A 20000-nucleotide genomic window follows, 5' to 3' on the forward strand; every position below is an offset into this window, starting at 1 on the left:
CTGGTTCATATAAGTGAATTTTCTGAAAGATCCACTGTGTTCAACTGAATCATGTTGGTAGTGACTCAACACTGGTAACATTTTTCAAAAGTAGTTGATACTTCACTGCAAAAAAGTATGAACTTCTGTGAACAAATAAGTGAATCATATGAGTCTGTGAATCTTTTTTTGTACTGAATGATCCATTTTGCTAAACTGAATCATGTTGTTTAATTAAAAACACTGCTACAGTTTCTGCAAAATAATGTATTTCTGGGAACATTGAATAATGAATCAAATGAATCATTTGAAGTCTTTTGAACTGATTTGTTAAAATGATCAATCATGTTGGTAGTTGTAAAACACTAGTAGCCAAATATTTTGCTAAATATTTACCAAAGTATGGATCATATGTATCATTGAAATAAAAAAAGATCCACTTTGCTCAACTGAATCATGTTGTTAGTGAATTAAAAACACTGTAGCTTAATAGACAAGTACTTTACAAAAAAAATGATGGACTTTTGGGAACAATATTGAGTAATGAATCAAATGAATCATTTTGAACTGGTTCATATAAGACAATTTCCTGAAAGATCCAATGTGTTCAACTGAATCATGTTGGTAGTGACTCAACAACACTGGTGACATTTTGTGAAAGGTATTTGGCTACTACACTACAAAGTATGACTACTGGAACACTAATAAGTGAGTCAAATGAATCGCTGAATCACTTTTTTATTTCTTTCTAAATTATCCAATTAGCTAAACTGAATAATTGTGTTAGTTAACCAACAACACTGGTAATAGTTTGCAAATCTACAGTATTTGGCTACTACACTACAAAGTATGACTACTGGAACACTAATAAGTGAGTCAAATGAATCGCTGAATCACTTTTTTATTTCTTTCTAAATTATCCAATTAGCTAAACTGAATAATTGTGTTAGTTAACCAACAGCACTGGTAATAGTTTGCAAATCTACAGTATTTGGCTACTACACTACAAAGTATGACTACTGGAACACTAATAAGTGAGTCAAATGAATCGCTGAATCACTTTTTAGTTTCTTTCTAAATGATCCAATGAGCTAAACTGAATAATTTAGTTAGTTAACCAACAACACTGGTAATAGTTTGCAAATCTACAGTATTTGGCTTCTACACTACAAAGTATGACTACTGGAACACTAATAAGTGAGTCAAATGAATCGCTGAATCACTTTTTTATTTCTTTCTAAATGATCCTATTAGCTAAACTGAATAATTTAGTTAGTTAACCACCAACACTGGTAATAGTTTGCAAATCTACAGTATTTGGCTACTACACTACAAAGTATGACTACTGGAACACTAATAAGTGAGTCAAATGAATCGCTGAATCACTTTTTAGTTTCTTTCTAAATGATCCAATGAGCTAAACTGAATAATTGTGTTAGTTAACCAACAGCACTGGTAATAGTTTGCAAATCTACAGTATTTGGCTACTACACTACAAAGTATGACTACTGGAACACTAATAAGTGAGTCAAATGAATCGCTGAATCACTTTTTAGTTTCTTTCTAAATGATCCAATGAGCTAAACTGAATAATTGTGTTAGTTAACCAACAGCACTGGTAATAGTTTGCAAATCTACAGTATTTGGCTACTACACTACAAAGTATGACTACTGGAACACTAATAAGTGAGTCAAATGAATCACTGAATCACTTTATTTCTTTCTAAATGATCCAATTAGCTAAACTGAATAATTTTGTTAGTTAACCAACAACACTGGTAATAGTTTGCAAATCTACAGTATTTGGCTACTACACTACAAAGTATGACTTCTGGAACACTAATAAGTGAGTCAAATGAATCGCTGAATCACTTTTTTAGTTTCTTTCTAAATTATCCAATTAGCTAAACTGAATAATTGTGTTAGTTAACCAACAACACTGGTAATAGTTTGCAAATCTACAGTATTTGGCTACTACACTACAAAGTATGACTACTGGAACACTAATAAGTGAGTCAAATGAATCGCTGAATCACTTTTTAGTTTCTTTCTAAATGATCCAATGAGCTAAACTGAATAATTGTGTTAGTTAACCAACAGCACTGGTAATAGTTTGCAAATCTACAGTATTTGGCTACTACACTACAAAGTATGACTACTGGAACACTAATAAGTGAGTCAAATGAATCACTGAATCACTTTATTTCTTTCTAAATGATCCAATTAGCTAAACTGAATAATTTTGTTAGTTAACCAACAACACTGGTAATAGTTTGCAAATCTACAGTATTTGGCTACTACACTACAAAGTATGACTTCTGGAACACTAATAAGTGAGTCAAATGAATCGCTGAATCACTTTTTTAGTTTCTTTCTAAATTATCCAATTAGCTAAACTGAATAATTGTGTTAGTTAACCAACAACACTGGTAATAGTTTGCAAATCTACAGTATTTGGCTACTACACTACAAAGTATGACTACTGGAACACTAATAAGTGAGTCAAATGAATCGCTGAATCACTTTTTAGTTTCTTTCTAAATGATCCAATTAGCTAAACTGAATAATTTTGTTAGTTAACCAACAGCACTGGTAATAGTTTGCAAATCTACAGTATTTGGCTACTACACTACAAAGTATGACTACTGGAACACTAATAAGTGAGTCAAATGAATCACTGAATCACTTTATTTCTTTCTAAATGATCCAATTAGCTAAACTGAATAATTGTGTTAGTTAACCAACAGCACTGGTAATAGTTTGCAAATCTACAGTATTTGGCTACTACACTACAAAGTATGACTTCTGGAACACTAATAAGTGAGTCAAATGAATCGCTGAATCACTTTTTTAGTTTCTTTCTAAATTATCCAATTAGCTAAACTGAATAATTGTGTTAGTTAACCACCAACACTGGTAAAAGTTTGCAAATCTGCAGTATTTGGCTACTACACTACAAAGTATGTATACTGGAACACTAATAAGTGAGTCAAATGAATCACTGAATCACTTTTTTTATTTCTTTCTAAATTATCCAATTAGCTAAACTGAATAATTTTGTTAGTTAACCAACAACACTGGTAATAGTTTGCAAATCTACAGTATTTGGCTACTACACTACAAAGTATGACTACTGGAACACTAATAAGTGAGTCAAATTAATCGCTGAATCACTTTTTTATTTCTTTCTAAATTGTCCAATTAGCTAAACTGAATAATTTTGTTAGTTAACCAACAACACTGGTAATAGTTTGCAAATCTACAGTATTTGGCTACTACACTACAAAGTATGACTACTGGAACACTAATAAGTGAGTCAAATTAATCGCTGAATCACTTTTTTATTTCTTTCTAAATTGTCCAATTAGCTAAACTGAATAATTGTGTTAGTTAACCAACAACACTGGTAATAGTTTGCAAATCTACAGTATTTGGCTACTACACTACAAAGTATGACTACTGGAACACTAATAAGTGAGTCAAATGAATCGCTGAATCACTTTTTAGTTTCTTTCTAAATGATCCAATGAGCTAAACTGAATAATTGTGTTAGTTAACCAACAGCACTGGTAATAGTTTGCAAATCTACAGTATTTGGCTACTACACTACAAAGTATGACTACTGGAACACTAATAAGGGAGTCAAATGAATCACTGAATCACTTTATTTCTTTCTAAATGATCCAATTAGCTAAACTGAATAATTTTGTTAGTTAACCAACAACACTGGTAATAGTTTGCAAATCTACAGTATTTGGCTACTACACTACAAAGTATGACTTCTGGAACACTAATAAGTGAGTCAAATGAATCGCTGAATCACTTTTTTAGTTTCTTTCTAAATTATCCAATTAGCTAAACTGAATAATTGTGTTAGTTAACCACCAACACTGGTAAAAGTTTGCAAATCTGCAGTATTTGGCTACTACACTACAAAGTATGTATACTGGAACACTAATAAGTGAGTCAAATGAATCACTGAATCACTTTTTTTATTTCTTTCTAAATTATCCAATTAGCTAAACTGAATAATTTTGTTAGTTAACCAACAACACTGGTAATAGTTTGCAAATCTACAGTATTTGGCTACTACACTACAAAGTATGACTACTGGAACACTAATAAGTGAGTCAAATTAATCGCTGAATCACTTTTTTATTTCTTTCTAAATTGTCCAATTAGCTAAACTGAATAATTTTGTTAGTTAACCAACAACACTGGTAATAGTTTGCAAATCTACAGTATTTGGCTACTACACTACAAAGTATGACTTCTGGAACACTAATAAGTGAGTCAAATGAATCGCTGAATCACTTTTTTATTTCTTTCTAAATTATCCAATTAGCCAAACTGAATAATTGTGTTAGTTAACCACCAACACTGGTAATAGTTTGCAAATCTACAGTATTTGGCTACTACACTACAAAGTATGACTTCTGGAACACTAATAAGTGAGTCAAATTAATCGCTGAATCACTTTTTTATTTCTTTCTAAATTGTCCAATTAGCTAAACTGAATAATTTTGTTAGTTAACCAACAACACTGGTAATAGTTTGCAAATCTACAGTATTTGGCTACTACACTACAAAGTATGTATACTGGAACACTAATAAGTGAGTCAAATTAATCGCTGAATCACTTTTTTATTTCTTTCTAAATTGTCCAATTAGCTAAACTGAATAATTTTGTTAGTTAACCAACAACACTGGTAATAGTTTGCAAATCTACAGTATTTGGCTTCTACACTACAAAGTATGACTTCTGGAACACTAATAAGTGAGTCAAATGAATCGCTGAATCACTTTTTTATTTCTTTCTAAATGATCCAATTAGCTAAACTGAATAATTTAGTTAGTTAACCAACAGCACTGGTAATAGTTTGCAAATCTACAGTATTTGGCTACTACACTACAAAGTATGACTTCTGGGAACACTAATAAGTGAGTCAAATGAATCACTGAATCACTTTTTTATTTCTTTCTTAATTATCCAATTAGCTAAACTGAATAATTGTGTTAGTTAACCACCAACACTGGTAAAAGTTTGCAAATCTACAGTATTTGGCTACTACACTACAAAGTATGTATACTGGAACACTAATAAGTGAGTGACTACTGGAACACTAATAAGTGAGTCAAATGAATCGCTGAATCACTTTTTTATTTCTTTCTAAATGATCCAATTAGCTAAACTGAATAATTTTGTTAGTTAACCACCAACACTGGTAATAGTTTGCAAATCTACAGTATTTGGCTACTACACTACAAAGTATGACTACTGGAACACTAATAAGTGAGTCAAATGAATCACTGAATCACTTTATTTCTTTCTAAATGATCCAATTAGCTAAACTGAATAATTTTGTTAGTTAACCAACAGCACTGGTAATAGTTTGCAAATCTACAGTATTTGGCTACTACACTACAAAGTATGACTACTGGAACACTAATAAGTGAGTCAAATGAATCGCTGAATCACTTTTTTATTTCTTTCTAAATGATCCAATTAGCTAAACTGAATAATTTTTGTTAGTTAACCACCAACACTGGTAATAGTTTGCAAATCTACAGTATTTGGCTACTACACTACAAAGTATGACTTCTGGAACACTAATAAGTGAGTCAAATGAATCGCTGAATCACTTTTTTATTTCTTTCTAAATGATCCAATTAGCTAAACTGAATAATTTTTGTTAGTTAACCACCAACACTGGTAAAAGTTTGCAAATCTACAGTATTTGGCTACTACACTACAAAGTATGACTTCTGGAACACTAATAAGTGAGTCAAATTAATCGCTGAATCACTTTTTTATTTCTTTCTAAATGATCCAATTAGCTAAACTGAATAATTGTGTTAGTTAACCACCAACACTGGTAATAGTTTGCAAATCTACAGTATTTGGCTACTACACTACAAAGTATGACTTATGGAACACTAATAAGTGAGTCAAATTAATCGCTGAATCACTTTTTTATTTCTTTCTAAATTGTCCAATTAGCTAAACTGAATAATTTTGTTAGTTAACCAACAACACTGATAATAGTTTGCAAATCTACAGTATTTGGCTACTACACTACAAAGTATGTATACTGGAACACTAATAAGTGAGTCAAATTAATCGCTGAATCACTTTTTTATTTCTTTCTAAATTGTCCAATTAGCTAAACTGAATAATTTTGTTAGTTAACCAACAACACTGGTAATAGTTTGCAAATCTACAGTATTTGGCTACTACACTACAAAGTATGTATACTGGAACACTAATAAGTGAGTCAAATGAATCGCTGAATCACTTTTTTCTTTCTTTCTAAATGATCCAATTAGCTAAACTGAATAATTTTTGTTAGTTAACCACCAACACTGGTAATAGTTTGCAAATCTACAGTATTTGGCTACTACACTACAAAGTATGACTACTGGAACACTAATAAGTGAGTCAAATTAATCGCTGAATCACTTTTTTATTTCTTTCTAAATTGTCCAATTAGCTAAACTGAATAATTGTGTTAGTTAACCAACAACACTGGTAATAGTTTGCAAATCTACAGTATTTGGCTACTACACTACAAAGTATGACTACTGGAACACTAATAAGTGAGTCAAATGAATCGCTGAATCACTTTTTAGTTTCTTTCTAAATGATCCAATGAGCTAAACTGAATAATTGTGTTAGTTAACCAACAGCACTGGTAATAGTTTGCAAATCTACAGTATTTGGCTACTACACTACAAAGTATGACTACTGGAACACTAATAAGTGAGTCAAATGAATCACTGAATCACTTTATTTCTTTCTAAATGATCCAATTAGCTAAACTGAATAATTTTGTTAGTTAACCAACAACACTGGTAATAGTTTGCAAATCTACAGTATTTGGCTACTACACTACAAAGTATGACTTCTGGAACACTAATAAGTGAGTCAAATGAATCGCTGAATCACTTTTTTAGTTTCTTTCTAAATTATCCAATTAGCTAAACTGAATAATTGTGTTAGTTAACCAACAACACTGGTAATAGTTTGCAAATCTACAGTATTTGGCTACTACACTACAAAGTATGACTACTGGAACACTAATAAGTGAGTCAAATGAATCGCTGAATCACTTTTTAGTTTCTTTCTAAATGATCCAATGAGCTAAACTGAATAATTGTGTTAGTTAACCAACAGCACTGGTAATAGTTTGCAAATCTACAGTATTTGGCTACTACACTACAAAGTATGACTACTGGAACACTAATAAGTGAGTCAAATGAATCACTGAATCACTTTATTTCTTTCTAAATGATCCAATTAGCTAAACTGAATAATTTTGTTAGTTAACCAACAACACTGGTAATAGTTTGCAAATCTACAGTATTTGGCTACTACACTACAAAGTATGACTTCTGGAACACTAATAAGTGAGTCAAATGAATCGCTGAATCACTTTTTTAGTTTCTTTCTAAATTATCCAATTAGCTAAACTGAATAATTGTGTTAGTTAACCAACAACACTGGTAATAGTTTGCAAATCTACAGTATTTGGCTACTACACTACAAAGTATGACTACTGGAACACTAATAAGTGAGTCAAATGAATCGCTGAATCACTTTTTAGTTTCTTTCTAAATGATCCAATTAGCTAAACTGAATAATTTTGTTAGTTAACCAACAGCACTGGTAATAGTTTGCAAATCTACAGTATTTGGCTACTACACTACAAAGTATGACTACTGGAACACTAATAAGTGAGTCAAATGAATCACTGAATCACTTTATTTCTTTCTAAATGATCCAATTAGCTAAACTGAATAATTGTGTTAGTTAACCAACAGCACTGGTAATAGTTTGCAAATCTACAGTATTTGGCTACTACACTACAAAGTATGACTTCTGGAACACTAATAAGTGAGTCAAATGAATCGCTGAATCACTTTTTTAGTTTCTTTCTAAATTATCCAATTAGCTAAACTGAATAATTGTGTTAGTTAACCACCAACACTGGTAAAAGTTTGCAAATCTGCAGTATTTGGCTACTACACTACAAAGTATGTATACTGGAACACTAATAAGTGAGTCAAATGAATCACTGAATCACTTTTTTTATTTCTTTCTAAATTATCCAATTAGCTAAACTGAATAATTTTGTTAGTTAACCAACAACACTGGTAATAGTTTGCAAATCTACAGTATTTGGCTACTACACTACAAAGTATGACTACTGGAACACTAATAAGTGAGTCAAATTAATCGCTGAATCACTTTTTTATTTCTTTCTAAATTGTCCAATTAGCTAAACTGAATAATTTTGTTAGTTAACCAACAACACTGGTAATAGTTTGCAAATCTACAGTATTTGGCTACTACACTACAAAGTATGACTACTGGAACACTAATAAGTGAGTCAAATTAATCGCTGAATCACTTTTTTATTTCTTTCTAAATTGTCCAATTAGCTAAACTGAATAATTGTGTTAGTTAACCAACAACACTGGTAATAGTTTGCAAATCTACAGTATTTGGCTACTACACTACAAAGTATGACTACTGGAACACTAATAAGTGAGTCAAATGAATCGCTGAATCACTTTTTAGTTTCTTTCTAAATGATCCAATGAGCTAAACTGAATAATTGTGTTAGTTAACCAACAGCACTGGTAATAGTTTGCAAATCTACAGTATTTGGCTACTACACTACAAAGTATGACTACTGGAACACTAATAAGGGAGTCAAATGAATCACTGAATCACTTTATTTCTTTCTAAATGATCCAATTAGCTAAACTGAATAATTTTGTTAGTTAACCAACAACACTGGTAATAGTTTGCAAATCTACAGTATTTGGCTACTACACTACAAAGTATGACTTCTGGAACACTAATAAGTGAGTCAAATGAATCGCTGAATCACTTTTTTAGTTTCTTTCTAAATTATCCAATTAGCTAAACTGAATAATTGTGTTAGTTAACCACCAACACTGGTAAAAGTTTGCAAATCTGCAGTATTTGGCTACTACACTACAAAGTATGTATACTGGAACACTAATAAGTGAGTCAAATGAATCACTGAATCACTTTTTTTATTTCTTTCTAAATTATCCAATTAGCTAAACTGAATAATTTTGTTAGTTAACCAACAACACTGGTAATAGTTTGCAAATCTACAGTATTTGGCTACTACACTACAAAGTATGACTACTGGAACACTAATAAGTGAGTCAAATTAATCGCTGAATCACTTTTTTATTTCTTTCTAAATTGTCCAATTAGCTAAACTGAATAATTTTGTTAGTTAACCAACAACACTGGTAATAGTTTGCAAATCTACAGTATTTGGCTACTACACTACAAAGTATGACTTCTGGAACACTAATAAGTGAGTCAAATGAATCGCTGAATCACTTTTTTATTTCTTTCTAAATTATCCAATTAGCCAAACTGAATAATTGTGTTAGTTAACCACCAACACTGGTAATAGTTTGCAAATCTACAGTATTTGGCTACTACACTACAAAGTATGACTTCTGGAACACTAATAAGTGAGTCAAATTAATCGCTGAATCACTTTTTTATTTCTTTCTAAATTGTCCAATTAGCTAAACTGAATAATTTTGTTAGTTAACCAACAACACTGGTAATAGTTTGCAAATCTACAGTATTTGGCTACTACACTACAAAGTATGTATACTGGAACACTAATAAGTGAGTCAAATTAATCGCTGAATCACTTTTTTATTTCTTTCTAAATTGTCCAATTAGCTAAACTGAATAATTTTGTTAGTTAACCAACAACACTGGTAATAGTTTGCAAATCTACAGTATTTGGCTTCTACACTACAAAGTATGACTTCTGGAACACTAATAAGTGAGTCAAATGAATCGCTGAATCACTTTTTTATTTCTTTCTAAATGATCCAATTAGCTAAACTGAATAATTTAGTTAGTTAACCAACAGCACTGGTAATAGTTTGCAAATCTACAGTATTTGGCTACTACACTACAAAGTATGACTTCTGGGAACACTAATAAGTGAGTCAAATGAATCACTGAATCACTTTTTTATTTCTTTCTTAATTATCCAATTAGCTAAACTGAATAATTGTGTTAGTTAACCACCAACACTGGTAAAAGTTTGCAAATCTACAGTATTTGGCTACTACACTACAAAGTATGTATACTGGAACACTAATAAGTGAGTGACTACTGGAACACTAATAAGTGAGTCAAATGAATCGCTGAATCACTTTTTTATTTCTTTCTAAATGATCCAATTAGCTAAACTGAATAATTTTGTTAGTTAACCACCAACACTGGTAATAGTTTGCAAATCTACAGTATTTGGCTACTACACTACAAAGTATGACTACTGGAACACTAATAAGTGAGTCAAATGAATCACTGAATCACTTTATTTCTTTCTAAATGATCCAATTAGCTAAACTGAATAATTTTGTTAGTTAACCAACAGCACTGGTAATAGTTTGCAAATCTACAGTATTTGGCTACTACACTACAAAGTATGACTACTGGAACACTAATAAGTGAGTCAAATGAATCGCTGAATCACTTTTTTATTTCTTTCTAAATGATCCAATTAGCTAAACTGAATAATTTTTGTTAGTTAACCACCAACACTGGTAATAGTTTGCAAATCTACAGTATTTGGCTACTACACTACAAAGTATGACTTCTGGAACACTAATAAGTGAGTCAAATGAATCGCTGAATCACTTTTTTATTTCTTTCTAAATGATCCAATTAGCTAAACTGAATAATTTTTGTTAGTTAACCACCAACACTGGTAAAAGTTTGCAAATCTACAGTATTTGGCTACTACACTACAAAGTATGACTTCTGGAACACTAATAAGTGAGTCAAATTAATCGCTGAATCACTTTTTTATTTCTTTCTAAATGATCCAATTAGCTAAACTGAATAATTGTGTTAGTTAACCACCAACACTGGTAATAGTTTGCAAATCTACAGTATTTGGCTACTACACTACAAAGTATGACTTATGGAACACTAATAAGTGAGTCAAATTAATCGCTGAATCACTTTTTTATTTCTTTCTAAATTGTCCAATTAGCTAAACTGAATAATTTTGTTAGTTAACCAACAACACTGATAATAGTTTGCAAATCTACAGTATTTGGCTACTACACTACAAAGTATGTATACTGGAACACTAATAAGTGAGTCAAATTAATCGCTGAATCACTTTTTTATTTCTTTCTAAATTGTCCAATTAGCTAAACTGAATAATTTTGTTAGTTAACCAACAACACTGGTAATAGTTTGCAAATCTACAGTATTTGGCTACTACACTACAAAGTATGTATACTGGAACACTAATAAGTGAGTCAAATGAATCGCTGAATCACTTTTTTATTTCTTTCTAAATGATCCAATTAGCTAAACTGAATAATTTTTGTTAGTTAACCACCAACACTGGTAATAGTTTGCAAATCTACAGTATTTGGCTACTACACTACAAAGTATGACTACTGGAACACTAATAAGTGAGTCAAATTAATCGCTGAATCACTTTTTTATTTCTTTCTAAATTGTCCAATTAGCTAAACTGAATAATTGTGTTAGTTAACCAACAACACTGGTAATAGTTTGCAAATCTACAGTATTTGGCTACTACACTACAAAGTATGACTTATGGAACACTACTAAGTGAGTCAAATTAATCGCTGAATCACTTTTTTATTTCTTTCTAAATTGTCCAATTAGCTAAACTGAATAATTTTGTTAGTTAACCAACAACACTGGTAATAGTTTGCAAATCTACAGTATTTGGCTACTACACTACAAAGTATGTATACTGGAACACTAATAAGTGAGTCAAATGAATCGCTGAATCACTTTTTTATTTCTTTCTAAATGATCCAATTAGCTAAACTGAATAATTTTTGTTAGTTAACCACCAACACTGGTAATAGTTTGCAAATCTACAGTATTTGGCTACTACACTACAAAGTATGACTTCTGGAACACTAATAAGTGAGTCAAATGAATCGCTGAATCACTTTTTTATTTCTTTCTAAATGATCCAATTAGCTAAACTGAATAATTTTTGTTAGTTAACCACCAACACTGGTAATAGTTTGCAAATCTACAGTATTTGGCTACTACACTACAAAGTATGTATACTGGAACACTAATAAGTGAGTCAAATGAATCGCTGAATCACTTTTTTATTTCTTTCTAAATTGTCCAATTAGCTAAACTGAATAATTTTGTTAGTTAACCAACAACACTGGTAATAGTTTGCAAATCTACAGTATTTGGCTTCTACACTACAAAGTATGACTTCTGGAACACTAATAAGTGAGTCAAATGAATCGCTGAATCACTTTTTTATTTCTTTCTAAATTATCCAATTAGCTAAACTGAATAATTTTGTTAGTTAACCAACAACACTGGTAATAGTTTGCAAATCTACAGTATTTGGCTACTACACTACAAAGTATGACTACTGGAACACTAATAAGTGAGTCAAATTAATCGCTGAATCACTTTTTTATTTCTTTCTAAATTGTCCAATTAGCTAAACTGAATAATTTTGTTAGTTAACCAACAACACTGGTAATAGTTTGCAAATCTACAGTATTTGGCTACTACACTACAAAGTATGACTTCTGGAACACTAATAAGTGAGTCAAATGAATCGCTGAATCACTTTTTTATTTCTTTCTAAATTATCCAATTAGCCAAACTGAATAATTGTGTTAGTTAACCACCAACACTGGTAATAGTTTGCAAATCTACAGTATTTGGCTACTACACTACAAAGTATGACTTCTGGAACACTAATAAGTGAGTCAAATTAATCGCTGAATCACTTTTTTATTTCTTTCTAAATTGTCCAATTAGCTAAACTGAATAATTTTGTTAGTTAACCAACAACACTGGTAATAGTTTGCAAATCTACAGTATTTGGCTACTACACTACAAAGTATGTATACTGGAACACTAATAAGTGAGTCAAATTAATCGCTGAATCACTTTTTTATTTCTTTCTAAATTGTCCAATTAGCTAAACTGAATAATTTTGTTAGTTAACCAACAACACTGGTAATAGTTTGCAAATCTACAGTATTTGGCTTCTACACTACAAAGTATGACTTCTGGAACACTAATAAGTGAGTCAAATGAATCGCTGAATCACTTTTTTATTTCTTTCTAAATGATCCAATTAGCTAAACTGAATAATTTAGTTAGTTAACCAACAGCACTGGTAATAGTTTGCAAATCTACAGTATTTGGCTACTACACTACAAAGTATGACTTCTGGGAACATTAATAAGTGAGTCAAATGAATCACTGAATCACTTTTTTATTTCTTTCTTAATTATCCAATTAGCTAAACTGAATAATTGTGTTAGTTAACCACCAACACTGGTAAAAGTTTGCAAATCTACAGTATTTGGCTACTACACTACAAAGTATGTATACTGGAACACTAATAAGTGAGTGACTACTGGAACACTAATAAGTGAGTCAAATGAATCGCTGAATCACTTTTTTATTTCTTTCTAAATGATCCAATTAGCTAAACTGAATAATTTTGTTAGTTAACCACCAACACTGGTAATAGTTTGCAAATCTACAGTATTTGGCTACTACACTACAAAGTATGACTACTGGAACACTAATAAGTGAGTCAAATGAATCACTGAATCACTTTATTTCTTTCTAAATGATCCAATTAGCTAAACTGAATAATTTTGTTAGTTAACCAACAGCACTGGTAATAGTTTGCAAATCTACAGTATTTGGCTACTACACTACAAAGTATGACTACTGGAACACTAATAAGTGAGTCAAATGAATCGCTGAATCACTTTTTTATTTCTTTCTAAATGATCCAATTAGCTAAACTGAATAATTTTTGTTAGTTAACCACCAACACTGGTAATAGTTTGCAAATCTACAGTATTTGGCTACTACACTACAAAGTATGACTTCTGGAACACTAATAAGTGAGTCAAATGAATCGCTGAATCACTTTTTTATTTCTTTCTAAATGATCCAATTAGCTAAACTGAATAATTTTTGTTAGTTAACCACCAACACTGGTAAAAGTTTGCAAATCTACAGTATTTGGCTACTACACTACAAAGTATGACTTCTGGAACACTAATAAGTGAGTCAAATTAATCGCTGAATCACTTTTTTATTTCTTTCTAAATGATCCAATTAGCTAAACTGAATAATTGTGTTAGTTAACCACCAACACTGGTAATAGTTTGCAAATCTACAGTATTTGGCTACTACACTACAAAGTATGACTTATGGAACACTAATAAGTGAGTCAAATTAATCGCTGAATCACTTTTTTATTTCTTTCTAAATTGTCCAATTAGCTAAACTGAATAATTTTGTTAGTTAACCAACAACACTGGTAATAGTTTGCAAATCTACAGTATTTGGGTACTACACTACAAAGTATGTATACTGGAACACTAATAAGTGAGTCAAATTAATCGCTGAATCACTTTTTTATTTCTTTCTAAATTGTCCAATTAGCTAAACTGAATAATTTTGTTAGTTAACCAACAACACTGGTAATAGTTTGCAAATCTACAGTATTTGGCTACTACACTACAAAGTATGTATACTGGAACACTAATAAGTGAGTCAAATGAATCGCTGAATCACTTTTTTATTTCTTTCTAAATGATCCAATTAGCTAAACTGAATAATTTTTGTTAGTTAACCACCAACACTGGTAATAGTTTGCAAATCTACAGTATTTGGCTACTACACTACAAAGTATGACTACTGGAACACTAATAAGTGAGTCAAATTAATCGCTGAATCACTTTTTTATTTCTTTCTAAATTGTCCAATTAGCTAAACTGAATAATTGTGTTAGTTAACCAACAACACTGGTAATAGTTTGCAAATCTACAGTATTTGGCTACTACACTACAAAGTATGACTTATGGAACACTACTAAGTGAGTCAAATTAATCGCTGAATCACTTTTTTATTTCTTTCTAAATTGTCCAATTAGCTAAACTGAATAATTTTGTTAGTTAACCAACAACACTGGTAATAGTTTGCAAATCTACAGTATTTGGCTACTACACTACAAAGTATGTATACTGGAACACTAATAAGTGAGTCAAATTAATCGCTGAATCACTTTTTTATTTCTTTCTAAATGATCCAATTAGCTAAACTGAATAATTTTGTTAGTTAACCAACAGCACTGGTAATAGTTTGCAAATCTACAGTATTTGGCTACTACACTACAAAGTATGACTACTGGAACACTAATAAGTGAGTCAAATGAATCGCTGAATCACTTTTTTATTTCTTTCTAAATGATCCAATTAGCTAAACTGAATAATTTTTGTTAGTTAACCACCAACACTGGTAATAGTTTGCAAATCTACAGTATTTGGCTACTACACTACAAAGTATGACTTCTGGAACACTAATAAGTGAGTCAAATGAATCGCTGAATCACTTTTTTATTTCTTTCTAAATGATCCAATTAGCTAAACTGAATAATTTTTGTTAGTTAACCACCAACACTGGTAATAGTTTGCAAATCTACAGTATTTGGCTACTACACTACAAAGTATGTATACTGGAACACTAATAAGTGAGTCAAATGAATCGCTGAATCACTTTTTTATTTCTTTCTAAATTGTCCAATTAGCTAAACTGAATAATTTTGTTAGTTAACCAACAACACTGGTAATAGTTTGCAAATCTACAGTATTTGGCTTCTACACTACAAAGTATGACTTCTGGAACACTAATAAGTGAGTCAAATGAATCGCTGAATCACTTTTTTATTTCTTTCTAAATGATCCAATTAGCTAAACTGAATAATTTAGTTAGTTAACCAACAGCACTGGTAATAGTTTGCAAATCTACAGTATTTGGCTACTACACTACAAAGTATGACTTCTGGGAACACTAATAAGTGAGTCAAATGAATCACTGAATCACTTTTTTATTTCTTTCTAAATGATCCAATTAGCTAAACTGAATAATTTTGTTAGTTAACCAACAGCACTGGTAATAGTTTGCAAATCTACAGTATTTGGCTACTACACTACAAAGTATGACTACTGGAACACTAATAAGTGAGTCAAATGAATCGCTGAATCACTTTTTTATTTCTTTCTAAATTGTCCAATTAGCTAAACTGAATAATTTTGTTAGTTAACCAACAACACTGGTAATAGTTTGCAAATCTACAGTATTTGGCTTCTACACTACAAAGTATGACTTCTGGAACACTAATAAGTGAGTCAAATGAATCGCTGAATCACTTTTTTATTTCTTTCTAAATGATCCAATTAGCTAAACTGAATAATTTAGTTAGTTAACCAACAGCACTGGTAATAGTTTGCAAATCTACAGTATTTGGCTACTACACTACAAAGTATGACTTCTGGGAACACTAATAAGTGAGTCAAATGAATCACTGAATCACTTTTTTATTTCTTTCTTAATTATCCAATTAGCTAAACTGAATAATTGTGTTAGTTAACCACCAACACTGGTAAAAGTTTGCAAATCTACAGTATTTGGCTACTACACTACAAAGTATGTATACTGGAACACTAATAAGTGAGTCAAATGAATCACTGAATCACTTTTTTTATTTCTTTCTAAATTATCCAATTAGCTAAACTGAATAATTTTGTTAGTTAACCAACAACACTGGTAATAGTTTGCAAATCTACAGTATTTGGCTACTACACTACAAAGTATGACTACTGGAACACTAATAAGTGAGTCAAATGAATCGCTGAATCACTTTTTTATTTCTTTCTAAATTATCCAATTAGCTAAACTGAATAATTTAGTTAGTTAACCAACAACACTGGTAATAGTTTGCAAATCTACAGTATTCGGCTACTACACTACAAAGTGTGACTACTGGAACACTAATAAGTGAGTCAAATGAATCGCTGAATCACTTTTTTATTTCTTTCTAAATGATCCAATTAGCTAAACTGAATAATTTTGTTAGTTAACCACCAACACTGGTAATAGTTTGCAAATCTACAGTATTTGGCTACTACACTACAAAGTATGACTACTGGAACACTAATAAGTGAGTCAAATGAATCGCTGAATCACTTTTTTATTTCTTTCTAAATGATCCAATTAGCTAAACTGAATAATTTTGTTAGTTAACCAACAGCACTGGTAATAGTTTGCAAATCTACAGTATTTGGCTACTACACTACAAAGTATGACTACTGGAACACTAATAAGTGAGTCAAATGAATCGCTGAATCACTTTTTTATTTCTTTCTAAATGATCCAATTAGCTAAACTGAATAATTTTTGTTAGTTAACCACCAACACTGGTAATAGTTTGCAAATCTACAGTATTTGGCTACTACACTACAAAGTATGACTTATGGAACACTAATAAGTGAGTCAAATGAATCACTGAATCACTTTTTTATTTCTTTCTAAATTATTCAATTAGCTAAACTGAATAATTTTGTTAGTTAACCACCAACACTGGTAATAGTTTGCAAATCTACAGTATTTGGCTACTACACTACAAAGTGTGACTACTGGAACACTAATAAGTGAGTCAAATGAATGATTTGAAGAGTGTTCTGAACTGGTTTGTGTTTTCTCCTGAACTGGTTTGTGTTTTCTCCTGAACTGGTTTGTTGTTTTCTCCTGAACTGGTTTGTGTTTTCTCCTGAACTGGTTTGTGTTTTCTCCTGAACTGGTTTGTTGTTTTCTCCTGAACTGGTTTGTTGTTTTCTCCTGAACTGGTTTGTTGTTTTCTCCTGAACTGGTTTGTGTTTTCTCCTGAACTGGTTTGTGTTTTCTCCTGAACTGGTTTGTGTTTTCTCCTGAACTGGTTTGTGTTTTCTCCTGAACTGGTTTGTGTTTTCTCCTGAACTGGTTTGTGTTTTCTCCTGAACTGGTTTGTGTTTTCTCCTGAACTGGTTTGTGTTTTCTCCTGAACTGGTTTGTGTTTTCTCCTGAACTGGTTTGTGTTTTCTCCTGAAGGAGCGGTCCGGCTGCAGACTCCGCTGCTCTTGCCCAGGAACAGGCGTCTGTATGAGGGATGTGAGACGGCGTGTTTCATGGATCACAGTGGCATGCTGGTGTCTCTGCCATATGACCTGAGGGTGAGCATCAGTCGTGCCAAATGAGTCACAATATGGCAGAAATATTCATAATAATATGCTCTAAATCAAGTTCTCAAAGCGTCTCTCTCTCTCTCATCTTCTCTCATCAGCTGGCCTTTGCCAGATTTGTGGCCAGAAACAACATTTCACATCTCAAAAGGTGAATTCCTGTCCAGCACAGATGAATTCTGCAGTTATGATAGTAATTATGAAATATGACTCGTGTGGATCAGCTGTTCTCTGTGTGAATGTGTAGTAAAGTGTCATTTATTCCTGTGTTCAAAGCTGAATTTATGATCGTTGTTAGTCACTGAAGACTGGAGTGATGATGCTGTTGATCACAGCAATAAATTAGAAATTACCAGCTAACAAAATGATTCAGTTCAGCAAATTGATTCATTCAGTAAAAAAAAGAAGAGAAAGATTCACAAATTCACTAAATAGTTTACAGAAGTCCATACTTTGTTGCTTAGTAGCCAAATATTTAGCAAAAAAAATACCAAAGTATGGACTTTTGGGAACATTATTGAGTATTGAATCAAATGAATCAACTCGGCTTTGAAACGCCTTTTGAGCTTATTTAAAGAGACAGTACACACTTTAAAGAAATATTATTCTGTTTGGATCTCATTTAATGTGTCAACCCTAAATTAAATCCAACAAATCAAACTAAAAAACTTAGATAAACAGCAGTTTTTAATTAAATATTTGGCTGGAAATGACATGTAATGGTCTTCTGAGTGAATCAAACGAATCGCTGAATCATTTTTTGCTTTCTAAATGATCCAGTTTGCTGAACAGAATCATGTTAGTTAACCGACAACACTGGTAAAAGTTCGCAAAAGTACAGTATTCGGCCTCTACACTACAGAGTGTGGACTTCTGGGAACATTATTGAGTCAAATGAATCATTTGAAGAGTCTTTTGAACTGGTTCAAATAAGTGAATTTTCTGAAAGATCCAATGTGTTCAACTGAATCATGTTGGTAGTAAATCAAAAACACTGACTAAAATTTGCATAGTTGGCTACTATGCTACAAAATATGGATTTCTGGGAACAGTATTGAATAATGAATCAAATGAATAATTTGAGTCTTTTGAACTGGTTCATTTAAATACATTTTTGAAAGATCCAATTTGTTAAACTGAATCATGTTGGTTACTCAACAACACTGGTGACATTTAGCTTTGGTTCAGTATTTAGCTACTACACTACAAAATATGATTTCTGGGAACACTATTGAGTGAATCAAATGAGTCTGTGAATCTTTTTTTTTCTTTCTGAATGATCCAATTTGCTAAACTGAATAATGTTGTTAGTTAATCAACAATACTGACTAAAATGTCCATAGTTGGCTACTACGCTACAAAATATGGCCTTCTGGGAACAGTATTGAATAACTCAATCATGATGTTTGTGAATTAAAAACACTGTAGCTTAATAGCCAAATACTTTAAGCAAAAAGAAATTACCAGCTAACAAAATGATTCAGTTCAGCAAATTGATTCACTCAGTAAAAAAAAGAAGAGAAAGATTCACAAATCTATTTGATTCACTAAATAGTTTACAGAAGTCCATACTTTGTTGCTTAGTAGCCAAATATTTTGCAAAAAAATACCAAAGTATGGACTTTTGGGAACATTATTGAGTATTGAATCAAATGAATCAACTCGGCTTTGAAACGTCTTTTGAGCTTATTTAAAGAGACAGTACACACTTTAAAGAAATATTATTCTGTTTGGATCTCATTTAATGTGTCAACCCTAAATTAAATCCAACAAATCAAACTAAAAAACTTAGATAAACAGCAGTTTTTAATTAAATATTCGGCTGGAAATGACATGAAATGGTCTTCTGAGTGAATCAAACGAATCGCTGAATCATTTTT

At 31.4% G+C, this 20000-nt stretch overlaps 1 protein-coding gene across 1 annotated transcript in view; it reads left to right on the forward strand.

Annotated features, from left to right (window-relative positions):
• Positions 1 to 20000, forward strand: part of eif2ak4 (eukaryotic translation initiation factor 2 alpha kinase 4) — a gene marked incomplete at its 5' end in the record, with an annotated part of 140520 nt that overhangs the window by 43660 nt on the left and 76860 nt on the right. The window contains 2 exons of the mRNA XM_079833966.1: positions 17990 to 18111; positions 18222 to 18271. Coding sequence (XP_079690092.1) covers positions 17990 to 18111; positions 18222 to 18271 — 172 coding nt within the window. The remainder of the gene's footprint in view (positions 1 to 17989; positions 18112 to 18221; positions 18272 to 20000) is intronic.

The sequence above is a fragment of the Gobio gobio genome (assembly GCF_949357685.1).
Source record: "Gobio gobio genome assembly, chromosome: 13".
Lineage (NCBI taxonomy): Eukaryota > Metazoa > Chordata > Actinopteri > Cypriniformes > Gobionidae > Gobio > Gobio gobio.